The 24321-nt window shown below is 42.2% G+C and overlaps 1 protein-coding gene across 1 annotated transcript; it reads right to left on the bottom strand.

Annotated features, from left to right (window-relative positions):
• Window positions 1-948: 948 nt before the first annotated feature.
• Window positions 949-24237, bottom strand: zbtb37 (zinc finger and BTB domain containing 37). Its single transcript, XM_080429908.1, has 12 exons — window positions 23818-24237; window positions 21162-21303; window positions 20869-20999; window positions 18378-18475; window positions 17566-17699; window positions 16259-16298; window positions 16109-16219; window positions 13349-13514; window positions 11687-11780; window positions 11164-11354; window positions 10496-10607; window positions 949-7215 (listed from the first exon to the last, which is right to left on the bottom strand). Exons 2-12 carry the CDS (start codon window positions 21300-21302, stop codon window positions 6937-6939), a joined length of 1497 nt encoding a protein of 498 aa, XP_080286034.1. The 5' UTR covers window position 21303; window positions 23818-24237; the 3' UTR covers window positions 949-6936.
• Between the last annotated feature and the right edge of the window lie 84 nt (window positions 24238-24321).

The following is a 24321-nucleotide window of genomic DNA, read 5'->3' as shown; positions in this document are numbered from 1 at the left end:
ATTTACGCTTAACGAAGCATTTTCGTATCGTTTATTATTGGTCTCACTCCCGGTGTGTACGGACTGGAACGTTTTCTTTGCGCCTCCTGCTGTTTGTTTGCGGTACAACAGCTCCATTAGGATGAATATTTTCAGATTGTATTTTCATTAATTAACTAATTAACATAAATTAATTAATTTAATTAATTAACATGCAACATAAATGAAACTTCACAGAAAAAGAAAAACAAATATGATCCGTCTCTAGCAAATAGCTGTAGAGTACCGTTTCCTTAAAATGTACAGTATTAAAAATTAATTGACTAATTCCATGTGTTGTACTTTATATTAAGGATATATTCTGAAGTCATGTAATATATTTATCTAAATGATTTCATTTCATAAGTAGGCATTTTATGGTCAATGATATTAGATATTCATACATAAATTTATCTTCATATGATAAAAACATGTTTCACACAATAGTAAAAAAAATAAAGAAACGAAGCGTAGTAAGTGAGCGCGGCAGGCAGGGGGCGATAGCGTCTATTCACTGTGAACTATTAGTTATTATTTGGCTTGTTTTACAGCAAAGTTAAAGAAAAAAACAGAACCTTATTTGGCATTAAAAAAAAAGAAAAAACTTAAGACCAAGTACCTGCATCAGTGTGAAGGGGCGGGGTTTAGAGTTAGGGGCGGGGTTCAGAGTGAAGGGGCGGGGCCTAGGGGCTGGGGTTTGCAGTTCATCAAAATGAATACTCTTAAACAGATGTGAACACATAGGCCTACATATATTTCATGTGAACACATAGGCCTACATATATTTAATGTGAACACATAGGCCTACATGTATTTCATGTGAACACATAGGCCTACATGTATTTCATGTGAACACATAGGCCTACATATATTTCATGTGAACACATAGGCCTACATGTATTTCATGTGAACACATAGGCCTACATATATTTCATGTGAACACATAGGCCTACATGTATTTCATGTGAACACATAGGCCTACATATATTTAATGTGAACACATAGGCCTACATGTATTTCATGTGAACACATAGGCCTACATGTATTTCATGTGAACACATAGGCCTACATATATTTCATGTGAACACATAGGCCTACATATATTTCATGTGGTTTCAGTTTGGGTTCAGATAAATGTCACTTTATAGATAAGTTGAATAACAAAGAAAAGATGATTAGATTCTGTGAGAATGTGTGTTGTGTGTTAAAACCAACTGAAAAGACAACATTTTTAGGAAGGAAATGTCAGTTAATTAATAAACCCCGCCCCAAGACTAAACCCCGCCCCCAGAAACGAGTTGACCTGAAAAGTGGAAATTCCTTGAGAAACTGCAGTGTGTGTGTGTGTGTGTGTGTGTGTGTGTGTGTGTGTGTGTGTGTGTGTGTGTGTGTGTGTGTGTGTGTGTGTGTGTGTGTGTGCATCTAGCTTGCTTCTATTTACACGATTAAGAGTGACTTGAAGGGGTTAAAGCAGCACTTATCGAGGTTAGCTAGCGGATCTTTTTTTTTTTGCCGATACGATTATTATAATAGTTTTAAATCTCTGCTACGTAGAAAGAGTTATAACATAAAAACAGTAAACAAACCGTTGAGAGTTGAGATACCTGAAAGTTCCTGGTTTTTTTTTAGCCTGAAAAGTTTTTCCATGGAGGTGTAAGTGTTACCAACTCTGCGTTCAGGTCGTAGAGAGAAACGCCCATAATTAAAAAACACAACTTCATTTAGCCGCTTGATCGCTAGCATTCATATGCTGGGGGTGGGGGGGGGGGTATTAGACAAAAAAAGCGGATCTAGATCAGAAAAAAGTGTTTCAAGCCGCTGCTCCTCTACTTGGAAAGGAGCCAGCTAAGGTTTTTCGGGCATCGATGTCTCCCGTGCGGTCCTTGGATTATATCTCCACCAGATGGATTATATCTCCTCTAGGAGGAGACCTCCTGGTAGACCAAGGACCAGATGGATTATATCTCCTCTAGGAGGAGACCTCCTGGTAGACCAAGGACCAGATGGATTATATCTCCACTAGGAGGAGACCTCCTGGTAGACCAAGGACCAGATGGATTATATCTCCACTAGGAGGAGACCCCCTGGTAGAACAAGGACCAGATGGATTATATCTCCTCTAGGAGGAGACCTCCTGGTAGACCAAGGACCAGATGGATTATATCTCCTCTAGGAGGAGACCCCCTGGTAGACCAAGGACCACATGGGGGGATTACATCTCCACACTGGCCTTGGAACGCCCTGGAAGTGGATACTGTTGCTCAGGAGAGGGACGTCTGGAGCTCTCTGCTGAAACTGTTGCCCCCGAGACCCGACTCTGGACAAGCGGTTGAAGATGGATGGATGGATTCCTGTTTCTCTACACTCCGTATCGTTGGTGAAAATAACAGATCCGGTGAATTATAATGAATTATAATTGACGCTAAAACCCCACCCCCACCTGCGCTAAAGCACTGGAACGCCCCGTTTCCGCGACGATACCCGTTTGACGTGAACGCAGAGTTTAATCTAAAGCCCAGCCCACTGAAGGCCTGTCGACCAATCAGCAGCTAGCTGGCTTAACTTTGCATATAGGACCGTTCATACACTGTAAAAAAAAAGAAAATCACAGCACTGTTAAAAAAGAAACAAATAAAACAACGTAACAGATAAACCATGTGCTACCCCAGCAATAAGTTCAACATTTTAGTTTGACATTGTAGTATTTATGTTCTTATACACAAAAGAAACCTCCTACTTGTTTAAATATGTATTTGTGATATACAGACGGGGACAGATTCAAGGAAAAGCCTGAAATAAATAGGTTGAGAAACATAAATACATCCTTCCTGTGGTGGACAGTAATGAAGTACATTTACTTGGGTACTGCAATTAAGTAATCTATAAGTATCTGTACTTTACTTGAGTATTTTGTAATTTTGGAAGCTTATGACTTTCACTGTACTACATTTCTAGTTAGGAATCCAACGAATGAACCACTTGAACCCTATTCTTTTTTCCCCTTTGATTATCGGTTTTAAGTATATTTAAAAGCATGCACTTTTGGATAATTCAGTATTTCTTTAAAGCAAGTACTCGAGTACTTTAACTCAAGTACAACGCTGACAGAGCAACTTTCACTCGTTGACCAGAAGTATCTATACTTTGACTCGAGTACTTTGTACCACCACTCCACTACTAAGACACTTTGTTGGTTTTTCCTTTAATTTGTCACCCGTCCATATATGGATATAGCTTTTTCATAGTTCAGTTTAAAAAAACAACAGAAAGACGTGTAAATTCATGTGGTTTTAAACAAACAGTCTCTTTAAGTGCTTGAAGTTATTTTGGCTGCTAAAGGTCGTTTAAAAGGTCAGACCGACCGACAACCTTCGACCTCGGCCACACCCCCTTCTTCTGTTCCTTTCGTTTTCCAGGAAGTGACGCCATGCGTCCATGTCTCTGACAGCAGAGGACACGCCCCCCTCCTGGTCCTAATTACCCACAATCCTCTCTGTCCTAGAGAGGGACGTCCTCTTCCTGTGTCAGTAGTCCAGCCTAAACCTTTCCTCCAATCAGATTCTGTCTCTCATGCGTCCGTCACACAAACACGGCGTCCAATAAGACACCAGGACACAGAGTGTCCAGAAAACACGATAAAAGTCACCTATAAAAATATCTAGATACGTTAAACGGAGACGTTACGTAAAGGTGAGAGAAACATCGTCACATAGTGGAGATTATCTGAGTGTTGCGCCGTCCAATCCTCAACGATCATTTCACAGAATGAACCACTTATGTACCCCATGGACTTCGGACCATGGTTATGATTACATTACTTTTTCTTTTTATTTAATTTTTTGTTGAACAAATGTATTTTCTTTTACTAGGGATGTAACAATTCTATATGATTAACGATACCAAAGGTTTCAATGTCTTTATCCAAAGCCGGGGTCAAGTTCCCGTTCACTTTGATGGAAAGTTCTTCTGCAGTCGCAGTAGGGAGATTAGCGCCGCCTGCGGTTGGTCCGGCAGCGTTTACGGAGAAACCGTGACGCTTGAACGTGACGCACCCGGAGATCAGAAACATAGCTAACAGCAGGAACACTGAAAACAAGGAGCACACCGCGCTGAACAAGCACACTCACAACTATAGATTAGACGACCTCTGCTGTTTAAAAAAAAGAGTTATCACGATTCATCGGGTTGTATCGATAATGAACTTTCTGGCGATGCATTGTTACATCCCTAGTTTTTTTTTTAAATGGGCTAAGTGGCACTTAAACCTCAGCGATTCTGGGGGAAACTTTCGCAGAAAATAGCCGATCTACAAGCTTACAACACGTCGCGAGTACGCTTGTAGATCGGCTATTTTCAGCGAAGATATTTAATGTAGAGCAAAAACTAGCATAGAGCCCTGAGGGACTATGACCTATTTTCGTGTAAAGTAATTTTTTCCCACCATTGTCGAGCCTGATTAGCCACCCTTGATTTGTCACCCAGGTGTGAAGTGACACCATTTCACATATGGCAAGGCTTTGGACCCTCCCCCCCCCCTGAAGTTGACCAATAGCAGACCTGTATGGGGGGTGTTTCATAAGTGGCTGAACGAGCGATGTGATTGGACGGCGTGCTGCTCCGTGTCAGCGCTGTATTGCGTAGTGATATATTTGTGTAGAAGAGGTATAAACTGTCTTGAGTGTGTAGTGATATTTGTGTAGAGGTATAACTGTCTTGTGTGTGTAGCTTATCTGAGGTTACATTGTGTCAAGTGTTTGTAGTTGTTCCTGTGTGTCTGCATCGTTATCCTGAATAAAAAACTAAACTAAAACATCACGGCCAAAAAGATTTTCTCCAAATAATTTACACGTCAAAAGTTTAGTTCTTTGTTGGTCTCTGCGTCCAGATTCAACGTGTCTGGTTGGGTTTCTGTGACAACTTGTCTTTTTCCTTTTTATTAACCCCTTAAGAAGCCGTTGACGTGGCACTTTAAACCAACAGACTCAGAAGATGGCTGTTGATTGGCTGTTTGATTGTTTACAGATTGTCTCGAGGCAAAAATAACAATAAGATTGATTTTATATACAACTCCTGTTTGTGTTTAACTGAGGGGGCGGGGGGGGGGGGGGTGATCCCATGTATCCACCATCGTTAGGAACCGGAACCATTTTCACTCCAAATGTTATTGATTTTTTCATTGATCTTTTTTGTTTCAAATAAAAGAGAGAACCGAATAAAGAATGCATCTTTTAGCTACTGTATCAATGGTCTGATATTGAAGCATATTTATAGCTGATATATAGAGAATAATGTCTGAAGGACTTATCTATGCAAAGATAATGTGATGACACTGTTATTTTATCCACATTATACAATCATATAAGTACGGCCTGGTTCCACTAGGCTCTGTGTGATGTCTTTGGTTTAGAGCCTGTAAGCATTCACTTCATCTGTTTCAAAGTGTCAATAATAACATGTCATGTATAGAGAGCATTTCCACGGTCCTCCAGTTGCACTTTACATTAAGTAAAAAGTATCGTTACGATTACTCCCTAACATAAATAAATGCATTTCCTTAAGTTGAAAGCTTGAGGGAATATTGCGTACGTCGGCTACCGTTAAACGGAATGACGGACATCACACAGAGACCATTCTAAATCACAATACATAAGACCATTCTAAATCACAATACTAACCCTAACCCTAATGACGGACATCACACAGAGACCATTCTAAATCACAATACTAACCCTAACCCTAATGACGGACATCACACAGAGACCATTCTAAATCACAATACAGACTCCTTTCATACATGGGGAAAAAAATCTCCCGGTTGGAATGAAGTCTTTTCCCCCCCGACTGTAGTTCGGCGAGTCAGGAAGAGTTCTGTTGTTGGAAGGAGAGCGTACTGCGTTTCAGAAGACCACAACAGATACTGTTGTAGCAGAGACTAAACATTGTCTCCTTTTGTTTTGTTATTGGTGTTTGCCGATCCTGAGGAAACAGTGGTCATGGGAGCCCCCCCCCCCCCCCCCGCCCCAAAACAGGGAGCGGTTTGGCAACGTGTTCTACCATTAACAGACACAGCGGGATTCTGCTACATTGTGAACCTGTTTTAACCGGTTTATAGAAAAGTAGAAAAACTGAAAACATCAGAAATGATAACGATAATAACAAAACAATAATAGTAATAATAATGATGATAATGATGTGAGGTTTTTGTCGGAGTGTTGTGTGGTTTTTTTCATTCTTCATCCAAAACATTCTCATTCCCAACTCGTCACGCTCGTTTAACTTAGTTTTTCACCTTTCAGAGGAGTCTGCACCGCGTGAAACATGAACGTGGACCGTGTATAGACTCACATGTTGAAAATACCATTAAATACGTTTTTTTTTTAAAAGTTGAAAGTTACAACGAGGCGAACGGCGTCGGAAGAGGACTTGAGCGAGACGTCTGACGACTCACACAGCGATAGAGAATAGTAAATATGAGCCATCTGGTCAACGTGGGAGGACCAATGGGCTTCTGTTTAGCTTCTGTGTCAGACGCCCCAAGTGTCAACATATGACTCGTCGGGAGTGAGAATGCAAACGTATTTTTAATGACTTGTATAATATTATAATATTGGATAAAGTTTTCATGAGTTTCGTCAGTTTTAAGAGTTTAAACGTTTGTCGTGTAGTTTTATTTTTTTGTGGTGGTTTTGAAGGTAAGTTGGTTTTTAAATCACTGTTTTGCATTGATTCTGTAGCTTTGATGTAAGGATTCACCTCCTCTACTCTGGAAGGAGACCTTAACACCTCCATTCCTCCTTCTTCTCACCCTAACTGCACCTCCCTCTGACAAACCCTCCACCCACCTCTCCTCCTCTCCTCTCTCCTCCTCTCCTCTCCTCTAGGAGTAGGAAGGAGTAGGAAGGAGGTGTTGGGAGGCGTTCAGTCGGGTCCAGTCGTGGAGACGGAGGCTTGGGGCGTGTCACCGGTCGTTCCTCCTCCTCCTGGCTCTGCCTCCTCCTGGCTGGGTGACACCTCCTCGTTCTGGGCTCCTCCCCCTGCCCCTCCCCCTCTGGAGGAGCAGACGTTGAGCGAGGCGGCGGAGGAGGAGGAGGTGGTGGTGGTCTCTGGGGAGGCGGCGCTGTGAGGAGCCTGCGTCTCCTGCTGAGGAGGAGCGGTGCATCCTGGGTGATTCTTCCTGAAGTGCTGGTTGAGGATGGCCTGCAACGAGGAGGAGGAGCCACGCAAGATGTTCTGTTAGCTCATTGGTCAATAGTTTGGTTCATGATGTTCTGTTAGCTCATTGGTCAATAGTTTGGTTCAAGATGTTCTGTTATCTCATTGGTCAATAGTTTGGTTCATGTTGTTCTGTTATCTCATTGGTCAATAGTTTGGTTCAAGATGTTCTGTTAGCTCATTGGTCAATAGTTTGGTTCATGATGTTCTGTTATCTCATTGGTCAATAGTTTGGTTCAAGATGTTCTGTTATCTCATTGGTCAATAGTTTGGTTCATGTTGTTCTGTTATCTCATTGGTCAATAGTTTGGTTCAAGATGTTCTGTTAGCTCATTGGTCAATAGTTTGGTTCAAGATGTTCTGTTAGCTCATTGGTCAATAGTTTGGTTCATGTTGTTCTGTTATCTCATTGGTCAATAGTTTGGTTCAAGATGTTCTGTTAGCTCATTGGTCAATAGTTTGGTTCAAGATGTTCTGTTAGCTCATTGGTCAATAGTTTGGTTCAAGATGTTCTGTTAGCTCATTGGTCAATAGTTTGGTTCGTGATGTTCTGTTAGCTCATTGGTCAATAGTTTGGTTCGTGATGTTCTGTTAGCTCATTGGTCAATAGTTTGGTTCATGATGTTCTGTTATCTCATTGGTCAATAGTTTGGTTCGTGATGTTCTGTTAGCTCATTGGTCAATAGTTTGGTTCGTGATGTTCTGTTAGCTCATTGGTCAATAGTTTGGTTCGTGATGTTCTGTTAGCTCATTGGTCAATAGTTTGGTTCACATCATCCATCGATCATCCATTAATAAGATAGATAGATGAGTATTGTCATAGAGATAGATAGATGATTATTGTCATTGCATTAAAAACACTTTTCTTTTATGGTGGTTTTAAATGAAGGTAGGGAGTCTGGTGGTGGTAGGTGTTCCACATTGTGGTGGTAGTAGAATGCATTCATCTCCATGTTTGTGCCCACTTTGGGGGGAATCAGTGTAGCTCCCTCTGGTGGTGTGCCCGTGGGCGTTTGTCACTCTAGTTAAGGAGTAGTTCACCCCAAAAATGACTTATTTTTTAACAATAACACACCCCATGAAGCATTGAAAACTGTTTTGGTCACATTTCTGAGCCAATATTGGATGATAATAATAAAGATGCTAATGTATCCGGTAGGAGACACAAAGGACACTTTTTGTGTCTCCTACCGGAATGACCGCCGGTCATCAAATGATTGGCTTAGGAATGCGATAAAAACTAATAAAATCTCCATGAATTCAAAGCTTCATGGGGTGAGCCATTGATAGAAATAAAGTGATTCTTTGGGTGAACTACTCCTTTAAGTAGCTTGACAGGTACATGTTCCCTTTGAGCGTCTTAAAGACCAGTACAAGCCCATTAAGACCAGTACAGACCCATTACTCTGTCTCCTGTCTGGTAGAGACCAGTACAGACCCATTACTCTGTCTCCTGTCTGGTAGAGACCAGTACAGACCCATTACTCTGTCTCTCTGTCTGGTAGAGACCAGTACAGACCCATTACTCTGTCTCTCTGTCTGATAGAGACCAGTACAGACCCATTACTCTGTCTCTCTGTCTGATAGAGACCAGTACAGACCCATTACTCTGTCTCCTGTCTGGTAGAGACCAGTACAGACCCATTACTCTGTCTCCTGTCTGATAGAGACCAGTACAGACCCATTACTCTGTCTCTCTGTCTGATAGAGACCAGTACAGACCCATTACTCTGTCTCTCTGTCTGGTAGAGACCAGTACAGACCCATTACTCTGTCTCCTGTCTGATAGAGACCAGTACAGACCCATTACTCTGTCTCTCTGTCTGATAGAGACCAGTACAGACCCATTACTCTGTCTCTCTGTCTGATAGAGACCAGTACAGACCCATTACTCTGTCTCTCTGTCTGGTAGAGACCAGTACAGACCCATTACTCTGTCTCTCTGTCTGATAGAGACCAGTACAGACCCATTACTCTGTCTCCTGTCTGATAGAGACCAGTACAGACCCATTACTCTGTCTCTCTGTCTGGTAGAGACCAGTACAGACCCATTACTCTGTCTCCTGTCTGATAGAGACCAGTACAGACCCATTACTCTGTCTCTCTGTCTGATAGAGACCAGTACAGACCCATTACTCTGTCTCTCTGTCTGATAGAGACCAGTACAGACCCATTACTCTGTCTCTCTGTCTGGTAGAGACCAGTACAGACCCATTACTCTGTCTCTCTGTCTGATAGAGACCAGTACAGACCCATTACTCTGTCTCCTGTCTGATAGAGACCAGTACAGACCCATTACTCTGTCTCTCTGTCTGGTAGAGACCAGTACAGACCCATTACTCTGTCTCTCTGTCTGGTAGAGACCAGTACAGACCCATTACTCTGTCTCTCTGTCTGGTAGAGACCAGTACAGACCCATTACTCTGTCTCTCTGTCTAATAGAGACCAGTACAGACCCATTACTCTGTCTCTCTGTCTGGTAGAGACCAGTACAGACCCATTACTCTGTCTCTCTGTCTGATAGAGACCAGTACAGACCCATTACTCTGTCTCTCTTTCTGATAGAGACCAGTACAGACCCATTACTCTGTCTCTCTGTCTGGTAGAGACCAGTACAGACCCATTAAGACCAGTACAGGCCCATTAAGACCAGTACAGACCCATTACTCTGTCTGGTAGAGACCAGTACAGACCCATTAAGACCAGTACAGGCCCATTAAGACCAGTACAGACCCATTACTCTGTCTCTCTGTCTGGTAGAGACCAGTACAGACCCATTACTCTGTCTCTCTGTCTGGTAGAGACCAGTACAGACCCATTACTCTGTCTCTCTGTCTGATAGAGACCAGTACAGACCCATTACTCTGTCTCTCTGTCTGGTAAAGTGAGCAGGGGTTAGTTAGGTGAGTCCTGAGGGTGAGGTCTAGTAGTAGTCTAATTAGTTTGTTTAGAGAGGTCTGTAGTTTTCATTTGAGTGACATTGAGGTGCTAGAGTACCATGAGGTGTATGTATAGTCTAAAAGATATTGGATGAGGGCTCCAGCTAGTGTCCTCGGTGCAGTCTGATTCATAAACTCTTTCCACACATGTGGCAGTGGAAGGGTTTGTTTACCTGAAAAGGGAAGCTCTTTCCACACATGTGACAGTGGAAGGGGTTGTTTAACTGAAAAGGGAAGCTCTTTCCACACATGTGACAGTGGAAGGGTTTGTTTACCTGAAAAGGGAAGCTCTTTCCACACATGTGACAGTGGAAGGGTTTGTTTACCTGAAAAGGGAAGCTCTTTCCACACATGTGACAGTGGAAGGGCTTGTTTCCGGTGTGTTTGCGGATGTGGTATTCCAGCTGGTCTTTGCGGGTGTACTTCTTGCCACAGATCCTGCAGACAGAGATGCAACGATAGCAAACACTCACTATACCATAAGATCACGATAACAAGATATTTATCACAATATTGTTTGGGGAAAAAAGAAAAGGACAACATTTCCCATTCACTTTAGGCCTGTTTGACTAAAGCCCAATTTATCGTGTCTCGCACAGCCTAAGCTAAATGGCTAGGCTACGTTGTTCAGCCAAACATGATGCCCATATAAGGACATTATGGCTCCATGGCTACCTGCAGACGAAGGGTGTGATGCCCATATAAGGACATTAGGGGTGTGAGAAAAAATACGAATCACGATTCTCATGTTGGACGATTCAGAATCGATTCTCATTTTCCATTTTTGTTTGTTTTGTTTCTTTGTATGATGACATTTTTGAGAAGTGGAAGTTCTGGGCTGAATTGGGAAAAAAACGATTAGAATCGGAAAAAAACATTTAATCAAGAATCGTTTGTTTTGAATAAAATCTGAATGGTGACCCCAAGAATCGGAATTGAATCGAATCGTGAGATAGACGATTCACAGCCCTAGACATTATGGCTCCATGGCTACCTGCAGACGAAGGGAGTGATGCCCATGTGCAGACGCATGTGTCGGTCCAGGCTGCCCTTCTGGTTGAAGGACTTGCAGCAGTAGATGCAGGTCAGGCGAGGGTTGTACCTGAACCACCGGCTGTCCCCGCCCACCTGCTCCCTCAGGTACTCCTCATACCCGCCCACTTCCAACGGCATAGGCTCCTCCCCCTGACCGCCAGCAAACAGGAAGCAAACAGAAGACGCCATTTAGTTTAGCATAGAGATTAGCAACAGTGTATCATTTATGTATAAATGTTTGAAAACAATTCAACAGTATTTTACAACACAATTTACAGTATGTTTACCTGTGAGCTGGGCTGGTATAATGATATATTTAATGTATAATAATAATAAACTATATCATATTTACCTGTGAGCTGGGCTGGTATAATGATATATTTAATGTATAATAATAATAAACTATATCATATTTACCTGTGAGCTGGTCTGGTATAATGATATATTTAATGTATAATAATAATAAACTATATCATATTTACCTGTGAGCTGGGCTGACGGTGTTCGTCCAATCTGCCCGGAGACTCACTCTTAGCTCTCTGTCTGTCTGTCAACACTACTACACTACCTGTAGGACTACACACACACACACACACACACACACACACACACACACACACACACACACACACACACACACACACACACACACACACACACACACACACACACACACACACACACACACACACACACACACACACACACACACACACACACACACACACACACACACACACACACACACACACACACACACACACACACATTTGAGAACTCAAACACTCACATTTCTGTCTCTGCTGCTCCATCCCCCAGCATGATGGTGTTACGGTGAAATTGGTGACCTAAATATGTGACCAACCTTGAGGACTTCACAGTAACGCGCAGTAGAGTCCACAAGATGGTCACATATGCTGGCGGGTCACCAATTTCACCATAACACCACCATGCTGGAGGACGGAGCAGAGGAGTCAGTGTGTAAACTTGTTTCCATCGTGTTTGGACAACAGGAAGTGACATCGTGTTTGTACAACAGGAAGTGACATCATGTTTGTACAACAGGAAGTGACATCATGTTTAGACAACAGGAAGTGACAAACAGATCCAACACAACAATGGAACCGGTTGTTTTTTGGTTAATAAACAGATATTTCTAATTATCTTTTATTATGTTTTAAATATCCTCACAATATGCATCCATATTTTGTGTGACTAAAACTCTATTTTGACCAGACTATTGGTAGAATATGTTATTCCATTATAACTGTTCATCCCCAGGACAAAGAAATAAACCTGGGGTGTCTGTCTGTCTGTCTGTCTGTCTGTCTGTCTGTCTGTCTGTCTGTCTGTCTGTCTGTCTGTCTGTCTGTCTGTCTGTCTGTCTGTCTGTCTGTGAGGAGTTCTGTCTGTCTGTCTGTCTGTCTGTCTGTCTGTCTGTCTGTCTGCCTTTCTGTCTGTCTGTCTGTCTGTCTGTCTGTCTGTCTGTCTGTCTGTGAGGAGTTCTGTCTGTCTGTCTGTCTGTCTGTCTGTCTGTCTGTCTGTCTGTCTGTCTGTGAGGAGTTCTGTCTGTCTGTCTGTCTGTCTGTCTGTCTGTCTGTGAGGAGTACTGTACAAATACTGTCTGTCTGTCTGTCTGTCTGTCTGTCCTACTTGTCTGTCCTACCTGTCTGTCCTACTTGTCTGTCTGTCTGTCTGTCTGTGAGAAGTGCTGTACAAATACTGACTGTCTGTCTGTCTGTCTGTCTGTCTGTCTGTCTGTCTGTCCTACTTGTCTGTCTGTCTGTCTGTCTGTCCTACTTGTCTGTCTGTCCTACCTGTCTGTCTGTCTGTCTGTCTGTCCTACTTGTCTGTCTGTCCTACCTGTCTGTCTGTCTGTCTGTCTGTCTGTCTGTCTGTCTGTCTGTCTGTCTGTCTGTCTGTCTGTCTGTCTGTCTGTCTGTCTGTCCTACTTGTCTGTCTGTCCTACCTGTCTGTCTGTCTGTCCTACCTGTCTGTCTGTCTGTCTGTCTGTCTGTCTGTCCTACCTGTCTGTCTGTCTGTCTGTCTGTCTGTCTGTCTGTCCTACCTGTCTGTCTGTCCTACTTGTCTGTCTGTCTGTCCTACTTGTCTGTCTGTCCTACTTGTCTGTCTGTCTGTCCTACCTGTCTGTCTCAGGGAAGCTGCTGGTTGGTTGAGGTGCTTTGGGTCCCACAGAGCTCCGACCAGACGTGTCAATCAAGACTGGCCCCTCCTCCTCTTCCTCCTCCTCAGCCACGCCCCCTCCTCCTCTTCCTCTCTCAGCTTCCTCCTGAGTGTCTGCTCTTCCTCCTGGATGATGATGATGATGATTATTAATTATATAATTATTATTATTATTATCATCATCTTCCTCCTGATTAGGAGGAATAACTAATTCATAATTAAAAAATCACACCCAGTGTGAAGTGGGCGGTGTGGTCATCACAGTGGTCATCACAGTGATGGAAGCTCACTTCCAAAAAAAAATTATTTTTGGAAGTGCATAATCCTATTTATAGGTTATTAATGTCATCATGTGTCTCGCTAGCCAATCACAGTGCTGAATAGAGTCAGCCAATAGAGTCAGCCAATCACAGTACAGCTAGGGGTCTACTAATGGGCCAATCACAGTGCAGGAAACTAATACTAATGAGGTGTCCCAACCCCACTTATAGGGGCGGCTACACCGCCCAAAAAATAAGAAGTGCTCCTGGGAGCACAGGTCTCCTCTAGGTCAAGTAGGATATATTGTGGTTCAACAACGTTGATGGAATATGAAAGATGGGACAGATCTGTCTTGATCACATGACTATAGAGATACTGTGTACTGATTTGTTATTAATTATAATCACCATACAGATGTTATTAATTATAATCACCATACAGATGTTGTTATTAATTATAATCACCATACAGATGTTGTTATTAATTATAATCACCATACAGATGTTGTTTGGACACAATCTGTAACTGCAAGCCCCCAGAACCCAGTGGTTGCATTGAAGCGCATTGGACATGCTGGCCATTCATAGGTACTGCAGCTGGGGCCACTGTACATGAACGAGCGAAAATGGTTTCGAGCTTGCGCACGGGGCTGCGCACCTCTATGACGCAAAATGCGTCACAGAAGTGACGCGCAGAAGCCCCAAATAGGCCTCACCCACCACATTTCCAACCCTGAAGAAGGGGTGAATTGGCCTCATGCACTGGGTGAGCAACTCAATGCAAGTGGATGGAGGGGATATCTGGTGCCCTCTCTATTATTATATGATATATATATATATATATATATATATTATGAGGGGATATCTGGTGCCCTCTCTATTATTTATAAAGGACAACTTTGGTTTTTTAGAACCAAGGTTTATATTTTAGCTTGTAATTAAAGTAAATAAAAGGTGTGGTCTTTTATGGCCAGATGTGAGTTATTGGGGGCTAGAAGAGCTACTGTAAATAATAACGCCGGGTTATTGTGTAAAAAAATACATATTTAGCCACCGGACAGAATGCCCACTGTAAAAAAGATCGAGAGAATTGCTAAAACTATAGAAAGCAGTACATTTAAAAATGTTTAACACTCATATTTTATTTACTTTAATTACAATCTAAAACATAAACCTTGGTTGTAAAAAAACAAAGTTATCCTTTAACTCTATGAGTAACTGTCCCAGAAGGAGAGACAGTTTGAGTGACTGATCTGACATCACACCGATGATGTCACACTGGTGACATCACAGCAATGATGTCACACTGGTGACATCACAGCAATGATGTCACACTGGTGACTGGTAAGTAGTGTAGGATACTCGCTGTAGTTTAGTAATAATGACCCAGCATGGGGTTCAGAGGATAGGATCCAGACAGCACTGGCCTGGTCACTCTGCACACACGTCATGCGAAGTCCGGCCCTTCTGGCCTCTCCTCTCCTCTCCTCTCCTCTCCTCTCCTCCCTCCCCGCTTTGCTTTGCGGCCCTAACCTCTACTCCCAACCTCCCAACCTCGGTCATGCGATAAAGAGGTCAGACTTCCGGTATCTGGTTGCTATGGCAACCTGCCAGATCAGGCTGAGGGTCTGGTAGGCAAACTCAGAGAATCAATCAAGCCGAGAGTCTGATCACAGATGGAGGTGGGGTAAGATGTCTAAAACATAGAGTCTGATCACTGATGGAGGTGAGGTAAGATGTCTAAAACATAGAGTCTGATCACTGATGGAGGTGGGGTAAGATGTCTAAAACATAGAGTCTGATCACTGATGGAGGTGGGGTAAGATGTCTAAAACATAGAGTCTGATCACTGATGGAGGTGGGGTAAGATGTCTAAAACATAGAGTCTGATCACTGATGGAGGTGGGGTAAGATGTCTAAAACATAGCCATAGCTCTGATCAACAGTCTGTGTGTGGCGGGTCTTGGAGGCATGTGGAGTGATCCTGTGCTTGTGAATCCCGGACGAACTTTCTGAGCTTTTGTCAATTATAGTAGTTAGTAATAATAGTAATAATAGTAATAATAGTAACTAGAAAGTACTGTTCCTGAAGAAACAGTGTGGGATCGCTAAGGATGAATGTTGATAGTATCACACTAGAAAGTACTGTTCCTGATTAATACTCTTACCTATTTATATGACATATTGTGATGTCACGTGAAGCTTGACCAATCCAAAAACGGGCGGAATAATAATAATAACAATAACTAATGAAGATACCATTAGTGTGATCGCTAAAGTGATCCCACAATAATATAAGATAAGATACTGACCCAGCCATTCGTCTTCAGTCTTGATTTTAGTAGTAATAGTAATAATAGTAATAGTAGTAATAGTAATAGTAGTAATAGTAATAGTAATAGTAGTAGTAATAGTAGTAGTAATAGTAATAATAGTAATAGTAATAACAGTAATACTGACCCAGCCATTCGTCTTCAGTCTTGATGTGAACAGTGTCCATGGCTCCTGTCTCCACGTACCACTGCCCCGCCCGGTTGATCCTCAGGATGGGCCCGGCCCCGCCCCCTCCTCCTGCTGACCCCACCTCCTCCTCCCCCTCCTCCTCTGGACTCCGCCCAGCATCCTCCATGACCCCGCCTCCTCTGGGACGCTGCAAACAGTTACAGTTAAATCAGTTACATTTATTTAAGAAGGTTAAGTCATTGGTTCTCAAAGTGGGGTCCGAGGACCCCCAGGGGTCCTTGGGGGGGTACCAGGGGGTCCCCAGCAAAATGTGTTAATATAGCATCACAATCATTTTAACTTTTTATACATTGGCTATTTTTGAAAAATCGTGAAAATATGTGCAAACCTTTAAGCCAAAAAATATTTTTTTACAAAAGAAAAATCAAAAAATATTTTAGATTTTTGGGGTTTTTCCGTTTTTCCGTTCGTCACAAAGAACCAGGAGAAAACATTTTCCAAAACGTTGCAGCTCCATTCACTTCAATGTTAAGAAATAAACGGACAAAAACAAATAAAAAATTCTAAGTACTAGCTTAGAAAAGGCAGAGGCTACAGACGGTTCTAGAGAAACTCTGACCGTGTCTAATATTTTTAATGCGAACATTTTTAACTCAAATCTTTGCTTCTGGGGGTCCCTGGAACAACATATTTGAGATGGGGGTCCCTGGAACAACATATTTGAGATGGGGGTCCCTGGAACAACATATTTGAGATGGGGGTCCGCGGCCAAATACATATCATTTTGGGGGTCCCGATCCCGATGACCTTTTCCCTGTGTCACCCCGCGTGATTTTGAATCCCACCAACGTGATAGGATATAGACCCGCCTTACCGTCTGATTGGCTCCCTGACAGGCCTTACCCGTCTGATTGGCTCCCTGACAGGCCTTACCCGTCTGATTGGCTCCCTGACAGGCCTTACCGTCTGATTGGCTCCCTGACAGGCCCTACCCGTCTGATTGGCTCCCTGACAGGCCTTACCCGTCTGATTGGCTCCCTGACAGGCCCTACCCGTCTGATTGGCTCCCTGACAGGCCTTACCCGTCTGATTGGCTCCCTGACAGGCCTTACCCGTCTGATTGGCTCCCTGACAGGCCTTACCCGTCTGATTGGCTCCCTGACAGGCATCGTTTTACTGAGGTTAGGTTTAGGCATAGTTGCAAAAACGAGAACTGTCAATCACTGCGACTACTGGCCAATCACAGCGGGTTTAAAAAAAGTAAAAAAAGTTAAAGCTCTATATTGTGATAGTAATCATTGCTATAGAGTGTTTGTTCAGTAACAGTTTGTTTGTTCACTGAACAAACACTCTATAGTAATGATTACTATAAGGATATAGAGATATTTAACACTTATTTTCACACCCTGCCTCGTGCATCACCAATGAGAACATATTTTGTTGACTCCGCCCACCTCTGAACGCAGTGGACTGACACATCTGGCCCCGCCTCCTCTGACCACGGTGCTCCGCCTCCCCGCCGGAGCCGTGGCAACGGTATCATCCATGTCATCATCCAGATCTGATAGGCTGATCTTCAGGTGGATTCCTGAACACAAGTTTTTCACACTTTTAGAGCATAGCGTTGGATACGAGTTCACCCACTTCCTTAGGTTGGAACGACCTGTGTGGGTGAAGCTTCAAGGCAATCCGACAAAGCGGAAGTAGGAAGGGAAAACCTGAAGTTGTCATTTTTTATTAAATTGGAAGTCTGTGGGACCACTCAGCAAGTTTGCAGCCTGTAGCATGCTGGGAACTGGAGTTATGGCTGTTTAAAACCCAGTCAATAGGAAGACAGAGGGGGCGGGGCTTAAGCAATTACAGCCCGTTCCTATTGGCCGTCTACGAGCACCCCAAGTTTGGGGCCTTTAGCATGCTGGGAACTGGAGTTATGGCTGTTTAACCCCCAGCCAATAGGAGCACAGAGCCCGTGGCACCCAGGGGCCAGACAGCTGCCGTGCTCTGAGTGCTTGATCCCATAGCCCGAGGGGACGGGACCGTCTGATTGGTTGAGAAACACCACACCTACTTTTCTGAGCTAACCATAGCAAAAAGGTTAGTATTAAAGCCATTTTATGACGTGTTTAAAACGTGATCATTATAATATTAATGTATTAATATTATAATCAGGCTCTTCAGTTGTATACTATACGTACCTTCCAGGATTTGTGTACAGCGGTCTATGATGTGTTATATTATGATGAATAATGTATTAATTATTATGTACCTTCCAGGATCTGTGTACAGCGGTCTATGATGTGCTGCATCTGCAGGAAGCTGGCTGCCGTCAGGTAGCTGATGATGTCACACAGCTGGAGGCGGAGCCTAGAGGGAGGGAGGGGCTATCGTTAGTTCGTTATCGTTATTTTGGTTCCATAGTGTAAAAAAAACCATAATGTAAACAAACCATAATGTAAACAAAACCATTTAGGTTCAGTTATGTAAACAAACTAAACAAAAAACGTATGTGTATGTATTCATTCTGTTAGGCGTTAACTGAAGTAAATAATTCACTAGAACCTGAGATTCAATGGTAACCTACAGTAGGACAGTGTTTCTATGGTAACCTACAGTAGGACAGTGTTTCTATGGTAACCTACAGTAGGACAGTGTTTCTATGGTAACCTACAGTAGGACAGTGTTTCTATGGTAACCTACAGTACAGTAGGACAGTGTTACTATGGTAACCTACAGTAGGACAGTGTTACTATGGTAACCTACAGTAGGACAGTGTTTCTAGGGTAACCTACAGTAGGACAGTGTTTCTATGGTAACCTACAGTAGGACAGTGTTTCTATGGTAACCTACAGTAGGACAGTGTTTCTATGGTAACCTACAGTAGGACAGTGTTACTATGGTAACCTACAGTAGGACAGTGTTTCTATGGTAACCTACAGTAGGACAGTGTTTCTATGGTAACCTACAGTAGGACAGTGTTTCTATGGTAACCTACAGTAGGACAGTGTTAATATGGTAACCTACAGTAGGACAGTGTTTCTATGGTAACCTACAGTAGGACAGTGTTACTATGGTAACCTACAGTAGGACAGTGTTACTATGGTAACCTACAGTAGGACAGTGTTTCTATGGTAACCTACAGTAGGACAGTGTTTCTATGGTAACCTACAGTAGGACAGTGTTACTATGGTAACCTACAGTAGGACAGTGTTTCTATGGTAACCTACAGTAGGACAGTGTTTCTATGGTAACCTACAGTAGGACAGTGTTTCTATGGTAACCTACAGTAGGACAGTGTTTCTATCTATGGTAACCTACAGTAGGACAGTGTTTCTATGGTAACCTACAGTAGGACAGTGTTACTATGGTAACCTGCAGTAGGACAGTGTTTCTATGGTAACCTACAGTAGGACAGTGTTTCTATGGTAACCTACAGTAGGACAGTGTTTCTATGGTAACCTGCAGTAGGACAGTGTTTCTATGGTAACCTACAGTAGGACAGTGTTTCTATGGTAACCTACAGTAGGACAGTGTTTCTATGGTAACCTACAGTAGGACAGTGTTTCTATGGTAACCTACAGTAGGACAGTGTTTCTATGGTAACCTACAGTAGGACAGTGTTTCTATGGTAACCTACAGTAGGACAGTGTTTCTATGGTAACCTACAGTAGGACAGTGTTTCTATGGTAACCTACAGTAGGACAGTGTTTCTATGGTAACCTACAGTAGGACAGTGTTTCTATGGTAACCTACAGTAGGACAGTGTTTCTATGGTAACCTACAGTAGGACAGTGTTTCTATGGTAACCTACAGTAGGACAGTGTTTCTAGGGTAACCTACAGTAGGACAGTGTTTCTAGGGTAACCTACAGTAGGACAGTGTTACTATGGTAACCTACAGTAGGACAGTGTTTCTATGGTAACCTACAGTAGGACAGTGTTTCTATGGTAACCTACAGTAGGACAGTGTTTCTATGGTAACCTACAGTAGGACAGTGTTTCTATGGTAACCTACAGTAGGACAGTGTTACTATGGTAACCTACAGTAGGACAGTGTTTCTATGGTAACCTACAGTAGGACAGTGTTTCTATGGTAACCTACAGTAGGACAGTGTTACTATGGTAACCTACAGTAGGACAGTGTTTCTATGGTAACCTACAGTAGGACAGTGTTACTATGGTAACCTACAGTAGGACAGTGTTACTATGGTAACCTACAGTAGGACAGTGTTTCTATGGTAACCTACAGTAGGACAGTGTTACTATGGTAACCTACAGTAGGACAGTGTTACTATGGTAACCTACAGTAGGACAGGGTTACTATGGTAACCTACAGTAGGACAGTGTTACTATGGTAACCTACAGTAGGACAGTGTAGGATAGATAGGACAGTGTTTCTATGGTAACCTACAGTAGGACAGTGTTTCTATGGTAACCTACAGTAGGACAGTGTTTCTATGGTAACCTACAGTAGGACAGTGTTACTATGGTAACCTACAGTAGGACAGTGTAGGATAGATAGGACAGTGTTTCTATGGTAACCTACAGTAGGACAGTGTTTCTATGGTAACCTACAGTAGGACAGTGTTACTATGGTAACCTACAGTAGGACAGTGTTTCTATGGTAACCTACAGTAGGACAGTGTTACTATGGTAACAGTGTAGGATAGATAGGACAGTAGGTTAATAGATAGGACAGTAGGTTAATAGATAGGACAGCAGGCTAATAGGTAGGATACAGTAGGTTAGATTCTATCCTACCTGCCGGTGTAGCAGAAGGACAGCAGCTGTTCAAAGACGCTGGGGTTCCGTATGACGGACAGAGACACTGTGGACATCTGAGACAGAGACATGTGATCCCTGAAGTATGGAGAGGAGGCAGCTAGGACCACCTGTATGTACATATAGTTATGATTATTATTATTATAGAGACACTATGGACATCTGAGACAGACAGAGGAGGCAGCTAGGACCACCTGTATATAATATTATTATTAGTAATTATTCATTCATTATACATTATAATGATACATTATTAGTCATTTAAATGTTACCTTGTGAGCCCTGAAGCTGTGACCTTCGACCTGCACGATGATGTCACAGAGCCGACCCTGGACCCTCAGAGAGTTCAGATGAGTCAGAACTGAGTTACGAAAGTCTGGGATGTCCAGCTGGATGCTGCCTACCCCATCCATCCTACATCCAACATAACATAATATAACATTACCCCATCCATCCTACATCCAACATAACATAACATAATATAACATATATACCCCATCCATCCTACATCCAACATAACACAACATAATATAACATATATACCCCATCCATCCTACATCCAACATAACATAACATAATATAACATATATACCCCATCCATCCTACATCCAACATAACACAACATAATATAACATATATACCCCATCCATCCTACATCCAACATAACACAACATAATATAACATTACACTTTATATTATAATACAATATAAAGTCTGGGATGTCCAACTGGATGCTGCCTACCCCATCCATCCTACATCCAACATAACACAACATAACATATATACCCCATCCATCCTGTAATATATTATATAATATAACATATTATACTATATAAAAACTTGTCAGATACAAAGAGGATAATTCAACCTTTCTGTACAGCTGTAATGTTGGTGATGTTAACGTTGTTGTTTAATACAATCAGACCAGACTTTTCTGTTTGGATGTTTGGGCTGTTAAGGGTTGGTATTACAACTCTAGATGCCAGATAGCATTATAGCATCTGAGGCCAGGTTGACACGCTAACCATCAGAACAGAAAACGCAAAGTGCCGTTGTGTTTTTATTCTGCGTTTACACTGAGACACAACAGTGAGTGAGTTGGGGCCACGAGTGGGCGGGGGGGCGGGGGAACGGGAACTGTACGATAAAAAAGAGGGGAGCACATGGCGTCTGTTTACACCGATGTATTAGCATAATATGCCATGTGAGCCGACGTGAGCCATGACGACACATGTTGCCGTTTCTATGCGTTCCCCCCGTATTGCATGTTTACATGGAGACGTATTGCATGTTTACATGGAGACGTATTGCATGTTTACATGGAGACGTATTGCATGTTTACATGGAGACGTATTGCATGTTTACATGGAGACGTATTGCATGTTTACATGGAGACGTATTGCATGTTTACATGGAGACATATTGCATGTTTACATGGGGACGCGAGGCGGAGCGTTTTCAAACATTTCCACTGGAAAATGGGTTTTCACTTTGTTTTCAACCCACGACAATGCCGTTTACGTCTAAACGGACGGCACATCTGATATTTTATATCAGATGTAATTTCCTCAGTGATCCTGGGCGCTACACCAGCCCTACACCAGCCCTACACCAGCGCTACACCAGCCCTACACCAGCCCTACACCAGCGCTGCACCAGCCCTACACCAGCCCTACACCAGCACTACACCAGCCCTACACCAGCCCTACACCAGCCCTACACCAGCACTACACCAGCCCTACACCAGCCCTACACCAGCGCTACACCAGCGCTACACCAGCCCTACACCAGTCCCCCACAGCCTAGGGAGGCCAGGGCCGAGCACATGCTTCCTTCAACTTGTTTTAACTTAACATGAACAGTAGCAAACACGCCACAATATAACACAACACAAACACAATATAATATGATATAATATAATATGATGTAATATAGGCAATGTAACACAATACAATATAACTAAACTAGGAGTGCTGTGATTAAAGGTAGTCGACACAAATTGATGACAGAATTAGTTGCCAAAGAATTAAATTGTTTTCTCATAATTCAACACAAACTGATCACATGACACTAAATAATAATTCATCTACAGTCAAATATGAATGTGAGACAAACCACACTGTCTGTCTGTCTGTCTGTCTGTCTGTCTGTCTGTATAAGACAGACAGACAGACAGACAGACAGTGTCTGTCTTATAGAGACAAACACTGTCTAGATATTGTCTCCACTTACAACAACAGTAGATGGAATATTAATAATAATATTGTTTATAACATTGTATATCAATCTAAACTCTGACATGTGACCTTAAAATACCTAAGTAACAAAGTAGTTTGAGTTGTTTGTGACAAAGTAGTTTGAGTTGTTTGTGTTGAAACATCGTTTGTATTTAATATTATAACAAAAACAATAAAGTTGTGTTAATACGTGACATGACAATAAGATACAAATATAATAGTTATGTTTATATTTGACATAATAACAAAAACACAATAAAGTAATGTTTATATTTGACATAATAATAATAAAAACATAATAAAGTAATGTTTATATTTAACATAATAATAATTAAAAAAAAACATAATGTTAAGGTGTTTATATGTAAACATAGATAAAGTTAAAGGTGTTTTATGTAAACATAGATAAAGTTAAAGGTGTTTCTATGTAAACATAGATAAAGTTAAAGGTGTTTATATGTAAACATAGATAAAGTTAAAGGTGTTTATATGTAAACATAGATAAAGTTAAAGGTGTTTATATGTAAACATACATAAAGTTAAAGGTGTTTATATGTAAACATAGATAAAGTTAAGGGTGTTTATATGTAAACATAGATAAAGTTAAAGGTGTTTATATGTAAACATAGATAAAGTTAAAGGTGTTTATATGTAAACATAGATAAAGTTAAAGGTAAGTGAATAAGTTTACCTGTCTCTGCTCAGCCCTGCAGTTCAGATGAGTTCAGAGAGGCTTCAGATTTCACAGATCTATAGAACATCAGCCTGGCTGCTAGCTGCTAGCTGCTAGCATGCTGTCTGTGAGCTGCCTGTCAGAGTGAGGCATGCTGAGCATTATGAACAGAATAACTAATAAACTAATAAACACTTTATAATGTGTTATAACTAACACACACAGAGACAGAGAGGTGGTCCGCAGAGAGGGAGGAGGTGGTGGTCCGCAGAGAGGGAGGAGTCAGCCTTTAAAACATGAATATTAAATCAATTAAAGCAAAGACATCAAAGCCAAGCGGCTCCCTTTGATGTGGGCGGCAGGTCTGAGCCCCGCGGGGGTGAAGAGCGGACCGGACAGAGACGCGTTTTAGTGTTAGAATCCATTTAGAAAACGTTGTGAACGTCTCTGTTTAGTGTTTGAGGAGCTTCTGTAGATCTATAGATCTATCTGCATACAGGAAGGAAGTGGAGAGAGGGTGGC

This window comes from Gymnoscopelus braueri (assembly GCF_963280865.1).
Source record: "Gymnoscopelus braueri genome assembly, chromosome: 6".
Taxonomy (NCBI): domain Eukaryota; kingdom Metazoa; phylum Chordata; class Actinopteri; order Myctophiformes; family Myctophidae; genus Gymnoscopelus; species Gymnoscopelus braueri.
The sequence above is the reverse complement of the archived record's forward strand: the minus strand, read 5'-3'. Positions and strand labels throughout refer to the sequence as shown.